This window comes from Barbatula barbatula, assembly GCF_947034865.1.
Source record: "Barbatula barbatula genome assembly, chromosome: 8".
In the NCBI taxonomy this organism is placed as follows: Eukaryota; Metazoa; Chordata; class Actinopteri; order Cypriniformes; family Nemacheilidae; genus Barbatula; species Barbatula barbatula.
The window spans coordinates 1,795,101-1,811,084 of record NC_136771.1 but is presented as its reverse complement, the minus strand read 5'-3'; the positions used below and the strand labels follow the sequence as shown (position 1 = coordinate 1,811,084).

At 35.3% G+C, this 15,984-nt stretch overlaps 2 protein-coding genes across 4 annotated transcripts; one reads left to right on the top strand and one right to left on the bottom strand.

Annotated features, from left to right (window-relative positions):
* Window positions 1-449: 449 nt before the first annotated feature.
* Window positions 450-10,696, bottom strand: LOC306897520 (uncharacterized protein). 2 transcript variants are annotated; one of them, XM_079462342.1, is made up of 12 exons: window positions 10,497-10,696; window positions 8,775-9,089; window positions 7,112-7,360; window positions 6,649-6,753; window positions 6,214-6,255; window positions 6,059-6,097; window positions 5,946-5,978; window positions 3,935-3,976; window positions 3,774-3,809; window positions 3,141-3,179; window positions 2,223-2,279; window positions 450-2,137 (listed from the first exon to the last, which is right to left on the bottom strand). In XM_079462342.1, exons 1-11 carry the CDS (start codon window positions 10,549-10,551, stop codon window positions 2,224-2,226), a joined length of 1,011 nt encoding a protein of 336 aa, XP_079318468.1. In that variant the 5' UTR covers window positions 10,552-10,696; the 3' UTR covers window positions 450-2,137; window position 2,223. The 2 variants fall into 2 exon arrangements, with proteins under 2 accessions (XP_079318468.1, XP_079318469.1); XM_079462343.1 differs by having other exon boundaries at window positions 450-1,987; window positions 10,497-10,681.
* An 845-nt stretch (window positions 10,697-11,541) lies between these two features.
* Window positions 11,542-15,984, top strand: cd2 (CD2 molecule). Of its 2 annotated transcripts, none has more exons than XM_079461981.1 (6): window positions 11,542-11,737; window positions 12,686-12,799; window positions 13,224-13,532; window positions 13,633-13,878; window positions 14,258-14,407; window positions 15,081-15,984. In XM_079461981.1, the coding sequence occupies exons 2-6, from the start codon at window positions 12,742-12,744 to the stop codon at window positions 15,353-15,355; spliced, it is 1,038 nt and encodes a 345-aa protein (XP_079318107.1). In that variant the 5' UTR covers window positions 11,542-11,737; window positions 12,686-12,741; the 3' UTR covers window positions 15,356-15,984. The 2 variants fall into 2 exon arrangements, with proteins under 2 accessions (XP_079318107.1, XP_079318106.1); XM_079461980.1 differs by having other exon boundaries at window positions 11,558-11,737; window positions 12,647-12,799.

Sequence of the window (15,984 nt, the reverse complement as noted above, 5' to 3'; positions counted from 1 at the left end):
AAGATACATTTTCAGGTGGGGACGAATTCAAAGTATGGGACAAATTTAAATTTAAAGAAACTACTTTAAATGCAGAACTAAAACAGCCAATAGGTGGTGTACATTTTCCACAGAGTCACTGAATCATTTAATCAACTCCTTCAAAACACTAATTTGAATCATCTTATCGTCTGAGTCATTCAAACCACACATTCATTTAAGAGATAAACACAGCAAAAAGGCAAATGTAAGTGTTCAAATGAATATTAATGTGCATATGCAACACTAACTATGGTACTACGGTTTCAAAAATAGAGAGGTATCCGTAGCACCGGTATACCGTGCAACCCTACTTCATGCGCTTTGAAACCATTTAATTTCGAACCGAATCGGATTTACTTTAACACACATTCCTGATATTATACACAGACACTTTTTCTTTTAATTTGGTTTAAAAGAAGAGCACCAAGTTAAAGTTTAAAGCATGGTTTATTAGCAAGATAAAAATAAAAGCAACACAGATAACAACTTATGAGTATAACTTAAAGGACAAGTTCATAGCATATAGTGAAAGACTAAAACATTACTAAATATGAAAAATATAAAATACAAATGTACAATATAAGATGATTACAGAATGAGCTCATCATTATTAATCACCGCTGTACACAGTCTATACATAACGCAGAAGTGACTGGAAAATCGATCTCGGTTACACTTTATTTGACAGTGCCGTGAAAATATACATTCAAGTGCGGACGAATACAAATTATCTGCATGCGCTACTATAGGGTTAGGACTGAAGTTTGTTTTAGGGTTAGTTAGGTGTAATTATGCCTTTTTTATTTCGTATTAGTAAATACACGTGTAACAAGAGCACCGTAAAATAAAGTGTTACCTCAATAATATGTGAAACTAGACAGGGTAGCATACAAAAAGGGAAATCTTGTAGTCTAGAAAAGGTATAAAAAAAAACCTGTTAAAATGCGAGATGTTCCTGTGATTCAATATTGCTGCTTATTTGCTTTTACAATCGTATTTTTAATAAGAGCTATAGTAAATCAATCGCCAAAACAGAGTTATAGCTTCTGTATCTCAAGCAGCAGATTTGATCTCAGGAACACACACATACTGATCAAATGGACTTGCTTTGGATAAAAGCGTATGCCAAATCAACATAAATAAGATTGCACGTCTGTTTCTCAGCTGAGACAGTAGTAACAATGTGAATTGTATAATGTCTTTAGCGTGACAGTTTGGTTATAAGTGTGCTGAAATCATGCTAACACACGCCATGAGCCTCAGGACACAGATGAAAAAAATGTTCTTGAGGTTATCATTGTGTTTTCCCAACTATTCCTATGAGGTTAGTGTCACAGACAACAGAAAGAAAGAGGGAAACATTCAAATGCCAGAATTTGTAAATCACATTCGTATGAGTTTCACTTCAAGAAAGAGACGCGCATACAGGTTTACAAACACGAGAGAGAGAATAAATGATGCTTTAAAACATACAAACTGCTTCCTCGCAGAAGTGTATATTAAAGAGCAATACAAATTCTTTCAAAACCAAAAAGAAAAGCAAAGCTATGAGAGCGTATTTAAACACCCCACCCGGTCACTCAAGGGTACATTTAAGCAAATGTTTGAGAGGGGAGGATACACAAGGACGCGGCTCAGAGCCCTGAGAGCAATTAAAGTGATTTACAATGAAAATAACAGAACAATTTAATACACACACACTCAAAATTCACAATTATTATCGAATTCATCCAGAGAATTGACATAGAAGGAATGGCTCTTTTAAATCTGCTTGTTTGTGGGTACAGATCATGACTTAATGACTTTAACCCACATACTGACAATTATAAAAATATAATAATGATGGAACGGTGTGTTCTCGCACACACAGCAGATCTCATAAGATCTCGTCACACCCCTAGTATATTGTGAGCTGAACGCACGGATGAAACTGATCTCTCTTTCAGTCCGGTTCATAAACTGGATTCTGTGAACAGATATGAACGATCAGAACAATAACAACTTTGAAAATCCATGACCGAGGTGAACAACATGATCGTCTATGTGGAAGATTTATTGAATCTTATAAAAACTCTGATGGCATCACAACACTTCTGAGAAGCAGAGCTCTTTATTTCTACAAAGATAAATAGAGAAGTGAAAGAGTCATTTTAAGCAGCAATTGATAAGAAGAAAGTTCATTGGAATATGAATGATCTCACCTCACAAATCATCTGAATGTTCAGTAGGAGTGTTGTCCTCCTTCTTAAGAGGCGTGCCTACAGGAACACAACATTACAAAACACACATGAGAACCGTTCGGAGTACTTTAAGTGATAATTCACCCCAAGATGAAAATTCTGTCATCATTTACACAGTCTCCTGTCATTTCTAAACTGTATGACTTTCTTAAAAATATCTTCTATTGTGTTCTGCGGAAGAAAGTTGGTAACCGAACAGCACTGGACTCAAGTGCTGTTCGTTTTATTCTGGGAAGGGGTGAACTATCACTTCAAAGAAAACAACAACAACTGTAAACTCAATATGACCATCTAGTCATATCACACACATATTGCGTGTTAGAATGGTGAGAGAACCGTGCATGCGAGTAACATTTGTTTATGTTGATGCTTTGACCCCGTCTATATTTAATATAAGGAAGCGTGTTTGTGTTTCTACACAGCATTCCACCTTTTCACTTTATAACACGCAGCTTTCAGTTTTGTGTTTAAATCATTCTCAAATAAAGGTGTTCTGCCCTCGAACAGTAAACTACGGAGCCGTTGAAGGGACATTGGCGGAAAAAAAAACAAAGCGGACAAGAACAAGACTTTCGCGTGCGCACGCATTACAATTTCCGATGTAGGTAAGACTGTTTAGCTACTGTTGCAGATGTGATGGTAATTGCGTGTGTTTTGGATCTTCGTTCATAGACATAGATACATTTGTGCACATCCATGCTTTCTCTCCCCTTCGTTTACCCAAAAAAGATGCCAGGAAACAAGGTACACTTAGGCCGGAAATTGTAATGCGTGCGCACGAGAAAGTCTTCTGTTTTTTTTCCGCCAATGTCCCTTCCACGGCTCCATAGTAAACAGATCACATTCCCTGAGCAGGAGTTTAAAATAAGTTATTCTTACCATTTTCCACATCTGTTTGTTTGTCACCCGATTGAGGTTCTGTGAGAAAGAAATAACACACTTAAACAAGCTGAAGTTAAGATCTAGCATTAAATACAAATGATCAACATTAATGACTTTAACCCACATACTGTAAGTTTATAATGGAATTACTTCATGTCGAGGTCAGTAGAGCAATGCAAATATAGTGTATATGAAGAGTTTGGTTCTAAAATGAGAAAACTCAGTTTAAAAAAAATGAAGGTTATCATGGCTTAAATCAAAACAAACCAACTGCAGTTTGATTTATATTAGTAGAACTGCATAGTAAAAAACTGATTTTTGATTGATCTCAATTTGGAATCAAACTCTTCATATATTGGTATACTGTGGGCTGAACCCAAAGATGAAACTGATCTTTATGTCCGTCTGATTTAAACACAAATGAATTGAATTTTAAATGAAATATATTTCATTTGGAAGATTTGAGATCATTTCTTAGGTCATAATTTCTACAAAGCACATAAATGAAGGTAAAAGTCATTTTAAGCAGCAACGAACAGGAAGAAAGTACTGAAGACCAGCAAAGAAAAACTCACGAACTTGAATGAAAAGGCAAAAATCTCAATAAATTATGTATATGAATTATCTGACCTTCATAATCGTGTTGGGGGTCAGTAAGAGGATCATCTACAAAAACATAACAATACAAACACACAAATATAAGTCAATAATACACTTTTAATGTCTCACAATTTCATGATTTTAAAAAGAAAATATTAGTAGCTTTATTGTTAAAGACTTAATTATTTTACCTTCTTTGTTGTTCTCCTCGATTTTATTTACTTCTGTGTAAACTACATATATAACAAACAATTAGTCACGTGTCTATTTATGATTCATAACAAATCAGACATGCTTTATTGAAGGTGCCAAACAAACATCTTGTTTTTTGTGTGTTTTCAAACCGCTGGTCAAAACTTATTTAGTTATTCTGCTGTTTTTACCATTTTAATACTGTAAACATGTGTCAGACATGATTGAAAACTCAGTTACATATAACTAACGGTAGCAATAACTTCAGTGGAAATTTGCAAATATTAACAAGATAAAACTGCAATAACTGAAGAAAATGTGAGTGCTGCTTGCTGTGGCAAAACTGTGCGCTATGGTTGCTAGGGCGTGGTTTGAAAGTTTCATCAAGATTCTTGGAGAATGATTGGTTGCCCGAGTAAAATAAGCCCAGTCCTTTGTATCTATGAAACTGGGATGCAGTGATGTTCAATACAAAATCCCTACGCAATTGACCATGTTAGGAAAAACAATCCCTGTTTAATGGGCATTTTCTTCACCACAGTATCTCAATGGGCGGCGGCTCTTATATTAAATCACATTTACATTTATTCATTTGGCAGACGCCTTTTTCCCAGGATGTTCATCAGCATGAAAGACCCCAGTGAGCACACAACAGTTTCAGCAACAATTAACATGTATACAAAACTGCATTTATACATTTATATTAAGAATGAGCTTTATTCATAAAATTGTCTTTCAATTAGCATGTACTGCTTTGCTTTGCGGTTTTGCTTTGGTACCGACATTGGTACAGAGAACCGTGGAATTTACAGACTACTGAAATTTGAACACAGCCAGTGTTTATATGAACTATAAACACAATAACTAATAGTCAATCATAAATGATGGTCTTCCGTGCCATGTTCAAGGGCTTCTGGGGAAAAACTGCTTCCCGCGCAAGCAAGAGGGAAAGTCCGGTTCACATGGGGGATTTATTTTGAGTGCGTGTCTGATTAATTGAAATTAAACGCTAGGTTTCAGTACTTATGTCTACAGATATTGTTCGATAAAAAACACAAACACAGGCATAAAAGACAAAAGAATAACGTACATAGTTGGAAATCAAGTGCTTATGGCGATGCTTCTCTTTTGTGGTTTAGGCTATTATTTATAGTTGTGTTAGCAACGTTGGAAAAAAAATTGAAAAATACATATCTTATGCCGAGGCCAAATCCATTAACATTAGTGAAATGTACATTTTTTTTCAAATGTTATGCGGAATTACATTTCCTGATATTTATTTTGAACCAGATCTCGAGGTCGGGGAGAATACACAAAGCAAAGCCATAAATAAACATTTTCTAATCAATCAAAACACAGTTAGTGATTTAAATAAATGAAATTTGACAAGCTTTACATTGCTCTTCTTAATGTTGACAATACGTTAATCTAATTTGAATGAAATACATCCGCTTAGAATGTATTTATGCTACAAATAGCAAATTGTAGCGATTGTTTGCGTTTTACTATCATCGGCAGTCTTTAAAAATAAATGCTCAATCGGTTTGTACATTCAATCACAAAACAACCCTATCCTGTTTTAAATGGAGTACAGATAACTGTAAACACTGCTTCATCCAGTCTTTGGCCACTTAGTGGGCGCGACTCGCTTGACCTCACTTGACATCATTTGCATTACCTCTATAATGCTTGCTAGACCTATTTTCAACTTGCTAGCTAATGTAATTTACTTGTTATTTATTTAGTATTTTATCAGAAATAATCTACAGGGACTCTATTCTTTACGGATGTGTACTGGAAGTGAAGTTTGGGCCACAAAAGCCTATAGTCTATATTTAATAAAAGGAAGTGTGTTTGTGTTTCTACACAGCATTCCACCTTTTCACTTTATAACACGCAGCTTTCAGTTTTGTGTTTTGTTTTTAAATCATTCTCAAATAAAGGTGTTCTGCCCTCGAACAATAAACAGATCACATTCCCTTAAAATAAACTGTAACATGTTATTCTTACCAGTTGTCACATCTGTTTGTTTGACACCTGTTTCTGTGAGAAAGAAATAACACACTTAAACAAGCTGAAGTTAGAAGTTTAGACCAAGCATTAAATACAAATGATCAACATACTTTTCCCACTTCTGCATTGATCCAGATTTTTCAACATTCCTAAAAGAGAGAACACGTTTAAATTAGTTAAAAATGCTTTCTGTCCATTGAATAATCTGGAACAGATCAATTTCATAAGTATTCCTTATATCTGTCTGTAACAAACATAAACTTACCCCCCAAACATGTTGTTTTTTCATATTTCTTAAAAACATAATCTGGACAGACAAAAATCTTTGTGTTATACATACACAGTTTTTCCCAGGTGTTTAGTAACATAAAAAACAACATAAAAGTGACTACAAATAAATGAATATGGCAACTAGGGATGTGCGCTACAACTAATTTGACAATCATTTAAACTTGAGTTTTGTAACCGTGTAGTGGAAACTAAGAATGGCCCAGAAGGCCGTCCATAAACTTTGCATAGGGCCTATGTATTACACTAACAAAGACTAAAGAATGTAGCCTATTAATCGGGCAAGTCTGTTTTACGCACAAATTATTCTGTATTTGCTCATATATTTTCAAATGTTTTATGAATGAGGCCCAATATCCTTATCAATACATCTCCAGTAAAGTGTTTTTCAAAGAACAAAGAACAATCCTACCGTGAAATTTGTTGTTGAACCGGTACATGAGGACGAGGACAATGACGACGAAGAGGAGGATGAAAAGCAATATAAGCACCACAGTAAGTGCAATGTTGGATCCTTCTGAATAAAGAAAACATCAGCTTTCAGCAATGATGATGTCAAATTCAGCAAACATCTCACTCGGAACACTGAACTGCTCAAATCTCAACGTGTGACCCGAGAGGTTATTATTACACAACTCATAATGTGAAACAACCTCATTTCTGTCTTATACTTTTCCATACGGTTTAATAAAACATATGTTTCATTAGGATTTGTTCATACACAGTACAAATGTATGATACCAGTAAATGTAAATACTACTTTAATCTTGTAAAGAACATATCAACATAAAGGACCTGATCCCAAACATGGTCTGATGCTGAGAAAGGCTCTTCTTGATAAACATGGTTCATTAAAAGCACATCTTGTGTCTTACCATGAAAGAGATCGCTCTCGCAGATTTGATCGCTGGTTTCCTGGCTCACATCGTTCTTTAATGTACACGCGCAGCAGAGATCTGTTTTTCCAGTCTTTGTGTATGCTAACTCTTCTGTTGTATCATTTGAACAGCTCCAGCTGATTTTTGCATCTTTATCGACGACTTTGTCGTATTTACATTTTAAATATACAACATCAGGATTCGATGTGGTCTTCTCATTTGTTATTTCTGGTTTTTGGACTACCCCTGTAAAGAAAACAATCAAAAATAGATATCAAAGAGATAACAACATCATAAAGAAATCAAACAAATATACATCCTAAAATTACTCTTATACCATGATGATGGTTGACAGTACTTTGGATGTGTCCAAAAGTTAACACAGGATTTATTAAAAGTTTGTAAAGTACCATAAAATACCGTAGTACTCTCATGTCAGTATAATTATTACATATTGAGATATGTTAACTATAGCACAACCACAGAACCACACGGTAAACTACAGTAATCTGCTGCACTTTGAGGGAAATTCCCTCACAAAAAATGGTAAAGATTAAAACCGTGGTTGTTCATATGTACCATTAGTTTTATTTGATAGTAGGCATTGGCCGACTTTGGCCAGTATAATAACCTTAATCAAAATCCCACGGCATTGCTGTGTTGATATTACAACACTAAAAAGTGTTAACAAATGTCTGCGTATACAAAAAACTACTTTTCAACTGGACACAATATATTTCATGTTGAATCAACATATAGAATGTGTGTGTCGGGTAAAAATAAAGCCTTCAAATGATAATATTCTTGAAAATGATATTTTTGTCATATATATTAGACAAAAACATCAAACACTGAATTACATGATTTCATTATTTATCTGTAAACGCAGCTCAAACCTTAGAAACGGTATCACAGAACATTTGAGTGGTTTTGAAACCTTAACGCTTTACACATCGGTATACCTTGAAACTGCTATTCAGCCCATGCCTGTTTGATAGCATGATGCTAAATGCTAAAGTTTGATACCTTTTGAAAGACCAGTTAAAGAATATGGGCAATAATACTACCCCTGATAAATAACAACAACAGAAAGATTCCACTGGTTAAAGTTGGTTTAAATGAAACTATATTGGTGTCTGTAGGTGTATCCTGAACCAGTAGAACACCATTGAATCTTCCTGGAATAAGACTCGAAACACACTAAATAATGGACTTTAATGCTGGTTTAAACTTCACCCAAAAATGAAAATTCTGTCATCATTTACTGACCTTCTAGTTTTTCCAAATCTGTATAAAAAATCTGATAAACACGGAGAAAGATATTTGGAAGAACGCTTATAACCTGAACAGATCTTGCCCCCCATTGACTCCCATAGCAGGAAATAAGACAATGATGGTCAAAAGTGCAACAACAACAACAAAACAATAAGTCATTTTTCCAACTATGGACGTCTGCTAAAAAGCATTCTTCCAAATATCTTTGTGTTCATCAGAACAAAGACATTAATACAGATGTTTGGGTGAAGTATCCCATCAATGCAGGGGTTCATAGCGTTGTTTGTCATCAAAACTTTTAGAATATATATTGTTGTTTTACGGCACGGATCACAAATAATAAAAGGATATCAAAGCACCCCACGAGATATTTACATTCACTTACTCATAACCTTTAATGGGAACTTCTCCATTTGCTCTTTTCCGTTGAGCTCAAAGAAGTAGAGTCCACTGTGGTTCTCTGTTAAATTGTGTAGAGTCAGTTCTCCAGTCTTCTTGTCTGCGCTTGCACAGTTTTTAAAGAGAGGATTCTGAGGAGTTGCACTTTCGTCATAATCGAAATCCATCACTCGAATCACACCCCCTTGAAGATCCTTGAACTTCCAGGTAATGGTTTTGCCAGATGATAGTGGAGGGGTCGCTTTAAAACTAACTTCTCCGTCAATCTTAATTTTAAACTCACGGCGTTTAAAATTCGCACCTGCGAACAAACACAATATGAAAATCAACAACATGATCCGTCTACCACCCTGATAGCACACATACATCTGGCTTACATCTATTTGATGTCTGCATATGTTACATCTCCAAGACACCTACAATACATCATTTGCTCATCTGCAATACATCTCGGAGACGTCTGCTGTCAGACGCCATATAGACATCTATAAGCTCTGTACGATTTAGAATGGATGAACAACAGCTCTTTCTGAGATGTTTCCACGTAGCAGATCTTTAGCGGACCTATTACAGACGTCTCCGAGACGTATTGCATATGAGCAGACTATGTATTGTAGATGTCTTGCAGCTGTAAATGCAGACGTCTAATAGACGTAAACCAGATGGATGGTGCTATCTGCATTTTACAACAGTATGGTATCCGGCAGATATACTTTAATACACTGCAAAAAATTACTTGCTTACTTTCCTAAAAAAGTCTAAACATTCTTTAACCAAGAAGAATTTTCTTGATGCACAAACGGACTTAAGAAAACAAGTCTTGTTTTCAGTCTGTAAAGTCAGTGTCAGTGAATTTGTGCTTAAAACAAGCCAATAAATCTGTAATTGGGATAAGAAAAAGAATCTTGAATTGAGCGACTAAGAAAAAGATCAAGTTTAATTCAAGATTCTTTTTCTTGCCCCATTGACAGATTTACTTGCTTGTTTCAAGCACAAATTCACTGACACTGACTTTACAGACTGAAAACAAGACTTGCTTTCTTAAGTCCGTTTGCGCATCAAGAAAATACTTCATTTAAGTCATTTTTCGCAGTGTATATTACAGTATAACCTTGAGTCCCAAGTTACTACCGCGGTAACAACGAACTACATAATATTGCCATCCGTTAGTTTTCTTGAATCAAGAAGTATTTTCTTAAGTCAAATTTCAGTGAATTTGTGCTTTAAACAAGCAAATAAATCTGATTAATCTTGAATTGAGCAACTAAGAAAAAGGTAAAGGTATTTGTCTCAAATGTATTAGCTTGTTTCAAATTCACTGAAATTTCACATTTGTTTTACTTAAAACAAGACTTGTTATGACATTTTTACTGGAAAACATATAAAAAAGACAAAGAAAGTCATTTTTCGCAGTGTATACCGCAGTAAAACCGCGAGTCCCAAGTTAGTACCGCGGTAACAACGACCTACATAATATTGCCGTTCGTCGCGCGCTGGTAACGTAGCTGAAATGAGGCCTGTGGGTAAAAACTTCATAAAAAAGATAAATATAAACCCCCGACGGTCGCCATCAGTCATAAACACGAGTAAATACACAACAACAATGAACAATCTGTGAAACAAACAGTAATATTACACAGAATTACAGCATTTCGGTGTTTGTCGAATGCGGCCGCGCCTCATTTCACACTTAAAACAAGAGACGAACCTGAAACAGCGACGATCGCCACGATGACCAGCGGGAGGAGACATCTGACTGACATCTTCACACTAACTACACGTTATTGACTTATTCTAGGGTCAAACATTTATCGATTAAATCAAGATCCGACGAGATTATCTCCGCGCCCATGCAGGACTCGCTGCCAGCGGAAGTGACAACAAAACGAAAGCGAAACTTCACGGTCCGGTGTTGCGCGCATATTCAGTGGTTTACGGTAAACTGTGTTTACGGCTTTATTTATATGTAGATTTTATTCAATTTTATTGTCATTATACATATACAAGTACAGTGTAACGACATGTAGTTTAGGTCTAACCAGAGGTGCAATTAGAAAGTGCAGGACATACAGTGAATAAATACAGAATACAATATTACAAAAATATTATACATGGGGCATGGACTATATAAATATGACAGTAGGTATGTATATAATATGAACATCGCGTCTCTTGTCAATTACATATTTCTTATTTTACGTTTACAATATCTATTTCTTCTCATAATTGATTGCATTGTGATTGCTGTTACGTTATATTGCGAAACCACTTTCTCTCTATATTGTGAAAACAATGTCTCTGTCTGTTACTTAAATATTTATTATTTTAATGCTTTTTAGACCTTTGTCCTGTGAATAAAAAGAGCAATGTCTTACGAATTAACCACGTTGGTTGTGATAGAGGTGCAGTTTGCTGCTTTGATTATGCAAAACCATGTTTTATTACAGTACCTATGGATTTGAACAGTTTTAACTACAGTATGGTTTTTGAAAGTCAAGTCAGCTTTATATCTATAGCGCTTTTTACAATTATCATTGTTTCAAAGCAGCTGTACAAGAAAACATTGACTTTAAGAAAGCGTTTTGGAGAAATGCGCATACTTCCACTTTTAAATTCCTAGAAACATGACTTCTAATAAGTATAATAGAATATCATTAAGAATAGAAAAGATGCCCCCCTTCTGCACCACAGTCATTTCCAGCAATGCGTTAACCAATGTTCACTACATCACCATAGTGTGCTGTGTATAGTGCACTTAAAAGAGTGAATGAACACGACTAGGACACTTCTTCCCGGACTGCGCCATCTTGAGCCGAGACATTTCTCCAAGTGATCAAACTCATGAAAAACAATGCGAATCCCCCCATGAAGACTCAGATAAAAGAGAATGAAAGTAGATCCAAACAATGATTCATCACGGAAGCACTTTCACAAATCAACTCTAACCTGGTAAGTTAATAACTTATATTTTAATGCATAGCAGACTTTAATAGCCAAAACTTGTGTTTTATAAAACCTTTTCATATTTTATGAAGGTATTGTCATTTTTATCGTTATATGTTACATTCAGCTATGGTTTGCTGACATAACACGTCACGTTTTGTTAAGTAAAGTTGAAAAGTTGCTAAAACACATCAATAAATAATTATTGCGTACTTCAAAAGTAAGAAAGTTATTGTATCACTTTGTTTGGTGGGGTATGGCTTTAAATGATGGCGTCGGCCACAAGATGTCAGTATTGTATGTCATTTTTCATGCTCATATTATACCACTGGAGCGTTGACAACTCACAAAGTTATAGATATTTAATATATAAAACGACACACGATCTTTTTATGGATTTCTTCATCATATATGATCGATGTATTCCTCTACTGTAGATCAGATGTTGTTTTTATGATGTCCAGATTTTATTATGTCAATATGGCAGAGAAATGATTTCAATGCCTTTGATGTCAACCACAAAAAACCCCGCTCCTCCCCTAAACTATGACAGTATATTATTATATGGCTAGTTGTATTTTTTCAGGATTTATTACGACTGTGAATATTTCTTGTTTTCTTTACCGGTGTGACACATTCAGAATAAACCTGTGACACATTTGAGTTTTGCGACCCAGAAACCTCCTTTAGTGTCATGTAAAAGATAACATGGATGTTCTCATTCACAACAAGTGTTCAACCTCAATAACATCAAATCCTTCTATTATACAAGATCAGCGTAAAACGGTTATAACATTATGATTAAAACGTAAGATTCAAGTTATATTTCTTTTTAGATGGAAAAATGTTTTCCAGCGACATAAACTTCTTTACACCTGTGATGCACAATGACATTTTCAGCTTGTGTCTCTGCAGCTCGAACAGGAAACTCAGTGTCTGTTTCCTCCGTCTCAGTGTGTGTGTGTGTGTGTGTGAAAGATCTGGAACAATCGTTTTACTTCAGAAGCACAATGAGCACCAAACACATTCTTACAGTTTTATTCTTCTGTGGCTTCGCTCTGCTCACTGGTACGTTGTGTTTTATTAACAGAACTTTTATTACATTTGAATGGTGATTAACTATAATGTGATTCCATCTCTGCATTTATCCTTTAATTAAACTAAAATGTTATAACGGGATGAAAAACATGTATTAAATGTGAATAAGAGACGTGACTCATGTTATCCTTTCGAAAAAGTTGAATGCAGTTTTGAGTTAATATCTGTAATGTCTAAGAATGTGAAACGACACAAGTGATCTGGTTTTAATCTCAGGTGTTTTTATAGCAGATACCTGAATGTTGCTTGTGACTATTTAGGTCTAATCTTTCAACCCAGTGATTTTTTCAGCAAATATCCTCAGTGTTGGTTCATGTGAAACTTAATTGATGTTTTTTAATCATCACCCTGTTGTGTTTTATGAAATACTAATTACATTTTAATTTGTTTATAGTTTCCGCGAAGACATGTGAAAAGAATCTTCTAGAGGGAGATTCTTGCATCATTAAATTGCCAGATACAATTCAGAAAAAGATTGATGAAAAAGGTGCGATAAAATGGAGCTTTAGCTCTAGTGGTTCATCATTTGTAGTTCAGCGGAAACAGGGTAAAGATCCAAAACCATCTCTGTATGCAACAATTCAACCAGATGGATTAAAGCTTCAAAATGTTAAATTAAACAACACTGGCACCTATACATTTGAAGTTTATAATGCTGAAGACACAGTGGTCGGACAACATAAACATGATATAACAGTTTACGGTAAGATCATAGAATACACATGTATACAGATTATATCACATGTGTCCTATAGTACTGAAATAGAAATAACCAGCATTACACTGTATCCTGTATGTTTCAGCAAAAGCCCTTAAACCCACCGTGACACATGTATGCAATAATGGAAATGTCACACTCACCTGTGACACTCAGAAGAATGAAAAAACAGATTTAACCATAACATGGATTAAAGAAAAAGAAGACATAAAGCTTGAAACAAAAGAAATTCTATTCCAGACATCAAAACAATTTCAAGACAACAAAGAGTACTCTTGCCGTGTAGAAAATCCTGTTAGCAATGCACAAAGTGACATTTTAATCGTATCATGTAAGTAACTTTCATTTCACAATGCTTTGGATTATTTAATGTTATGATTAACGTTATGATTTTATTAACTATAATCTACAGCTTTGCTTCTTTATAAATGTAATATTACCCGTATTGTCTCCTGATTTTCATTAAGATTAGTGATCATTCTTTTTTCACACTTTTCACATCACAGCAAGGATGTGTCCATTGTTTGGACACTTGTACCTTATTCTTTTGACAATATTAGTAAAAAAGAGAAAGTTTAGATGTCCTTTGTTTGGAACTGTGATTCTCAGCTGGTAACTTTTATTCATCAATAAATATTAGAAGGTCAAAAACACAACGAGAATAAATATTCTGGACATTATTGAAACCGATGTCTGTTGTTGTGTTGCAGGTAAAGATGAGGGACCTCGAACACTCTTTGGATATGATTTCTGGATAATGGTGGGCATTCTATCGGGTGGAGGAGCTCTTCTTCTGCTGCTCATAACTGTTCTTGTGAGCTGTGCGTGTCGTAGTTGTAAACAACATGAGAAAGAGCAAGGTAAAGAGAAGTTTACTAGTACCCCTAAAGTGATGCCATGAGCTCATTATCTGTTAGCTGTGCAATTGTCTATCATTGTTTTTGACTATAAAAGGTCCCAATACAATCCCAGCATGTTAAAACAAAAAATGAAATGTAGACTGTAATGAAGTTCCATAGGAAGGAGGCAGGAACCGGCCAACATTTAACAACTTTAAATAAATCAAATAAACAATAAACATGGAAGTAGAAATGCCGGCAGCAGAACATAAACACAAACACAAACATATGTTCGGGCCTGGTCTTCTCTTGTCAACTGTCCTGCCGGTTGTCCTTTTAAGCCCCGGATATCCTCCGTAAGATATGCGGGACCGGTGCACGTACAGCTGATTGCAATTATGTAAATATAATTACTTCATGAACTTAAGTAAAACTTGTACTCAGAACTGTTTTTATTTGAGCTTTAGACAATGATGAATATCCAGATAGAACAGATACATATACACAAGCAGGTACACACAATCTAAGATCTATCCCTTTTTTGTTTAAATTCAGACCCCATGATAGAATCATACAGTACAGTCTTTATTAAAGTCGTTTTTTGTTATTGATGTCTGAACTGTGTGCTAACAGAGATTATAAACGTGTTTTTAAATCTAAAACTTGGAAACACTGTCTTTCATGAAATCCTCAGATGAAGAGGAGCTCAGACTGAGGAGTTTCGACAGTTCACTCCCTAATCGGCAAGGAACCAAAGTTACTGCACGAGGTCAACCGGCACCCCCCGTCCCGCAAGAAGATTCATATCCAGCCACACAAACCCCACCTCAAACACAAAGTCAAGCCAAAGGCCTGGGCCGAGCCCGACCTCCACCGCCCCCGCAGGATGAAGAAGAACCTCCTCCGTTACCTCGACCGAGAAAGAAACGTGAGAAGAGAGCTCAAGAACCGTACCGACCGATGGAATGACTGAATCCTGTGACTGATGTGATGTGATGATGGTAAGAGTAATGTTATAAAGACACGTCAACAACACATCCTGGACTTCACACTGACATCTATGTGAAGCTTTCAACAATTCCACCAAGACCTTTTTGTTTTTGAGTTTTACCATGGAGATAAACACATTTAAACCATCATCTAAAACAAACAGCTCTCATATGAATCTGCATCAACTAACGTGAGTTCACTTGATTTAATAAAGGATTTTATTATTATTTTGTGTAGCTCAATACTTGTTTATATTGCATGAAGAAAGATTATAAAAAATAGCACAACGTTCCTTATAATATGACTAAATGTAAATAAGTGTAATACAAAGTTATCTCTGGCTGATATACGTATTGTAGGCTTTTATTAAAAAACTGAAAATAAAAGTCATAATGTACCAATGTCTGTATCCGTGCATATGTAGTAAACAGATCAGATGATCTCACAGGGAAGTGACTATTTTATCAGGTGTCAGTTTTGTATGAAGTTTATTATGAAAAAGCAAGAACGAACATTAAAGTTCATTTAATCAATAATTGAGATTGTGTGAAATAGATTCACTGAAGAATCATTAAGAACCAAAGATGATGATAAAGACAATTATAAAC

Excerpts from the sequence above, each read along its gene's own strand:
- LOC306897520 (XM_079462342.1), bottom strand. The coding sequence starts at position 10,551 with ATGTCAGTCAGATGTCTCCTCCCGCTGGTCATCGTGGCGATCGTCGCT. Across the intron at positions 6,256-6,648 it reads GTTCAACAACAAATTTCACG|ATTATGTTTTTAAGAAATAT; the intron begins GTAGGATTGTTC and ends TTGTCTGTCCAG. Across the intron at positions 3,810-3,934 it reads CGAGGAGAACAACAAAGAAG|ATGATCCTCTTACTGACCCC; the intron begins GTAAAATAATTA and ends ATGTTTTTGTAG.
- cd2 (XM_079461981.1), top strand. The coding sequence starts at position 12,742 with ATGAGCACCAAACACATTCTTACAGTTTTATTCTTCTGTGGCTTCGCT. Across the intron at positions 12,800-13,223 it reads TGGCTTCGCTCTGCTCACTG|TTTCCGCGAAGACATGTGAA; the intron begins GTACGTTGTGTT and ends ATTTGTTTATAG. Across the intron at positions 14,408-15,080 it reads ACAACATGAGAAAGAGCAAG|ATGAAGAGGAGCTCAGACTG; the intron begins GTAAAGAGAAGT and ends TGAAATCCTCAG.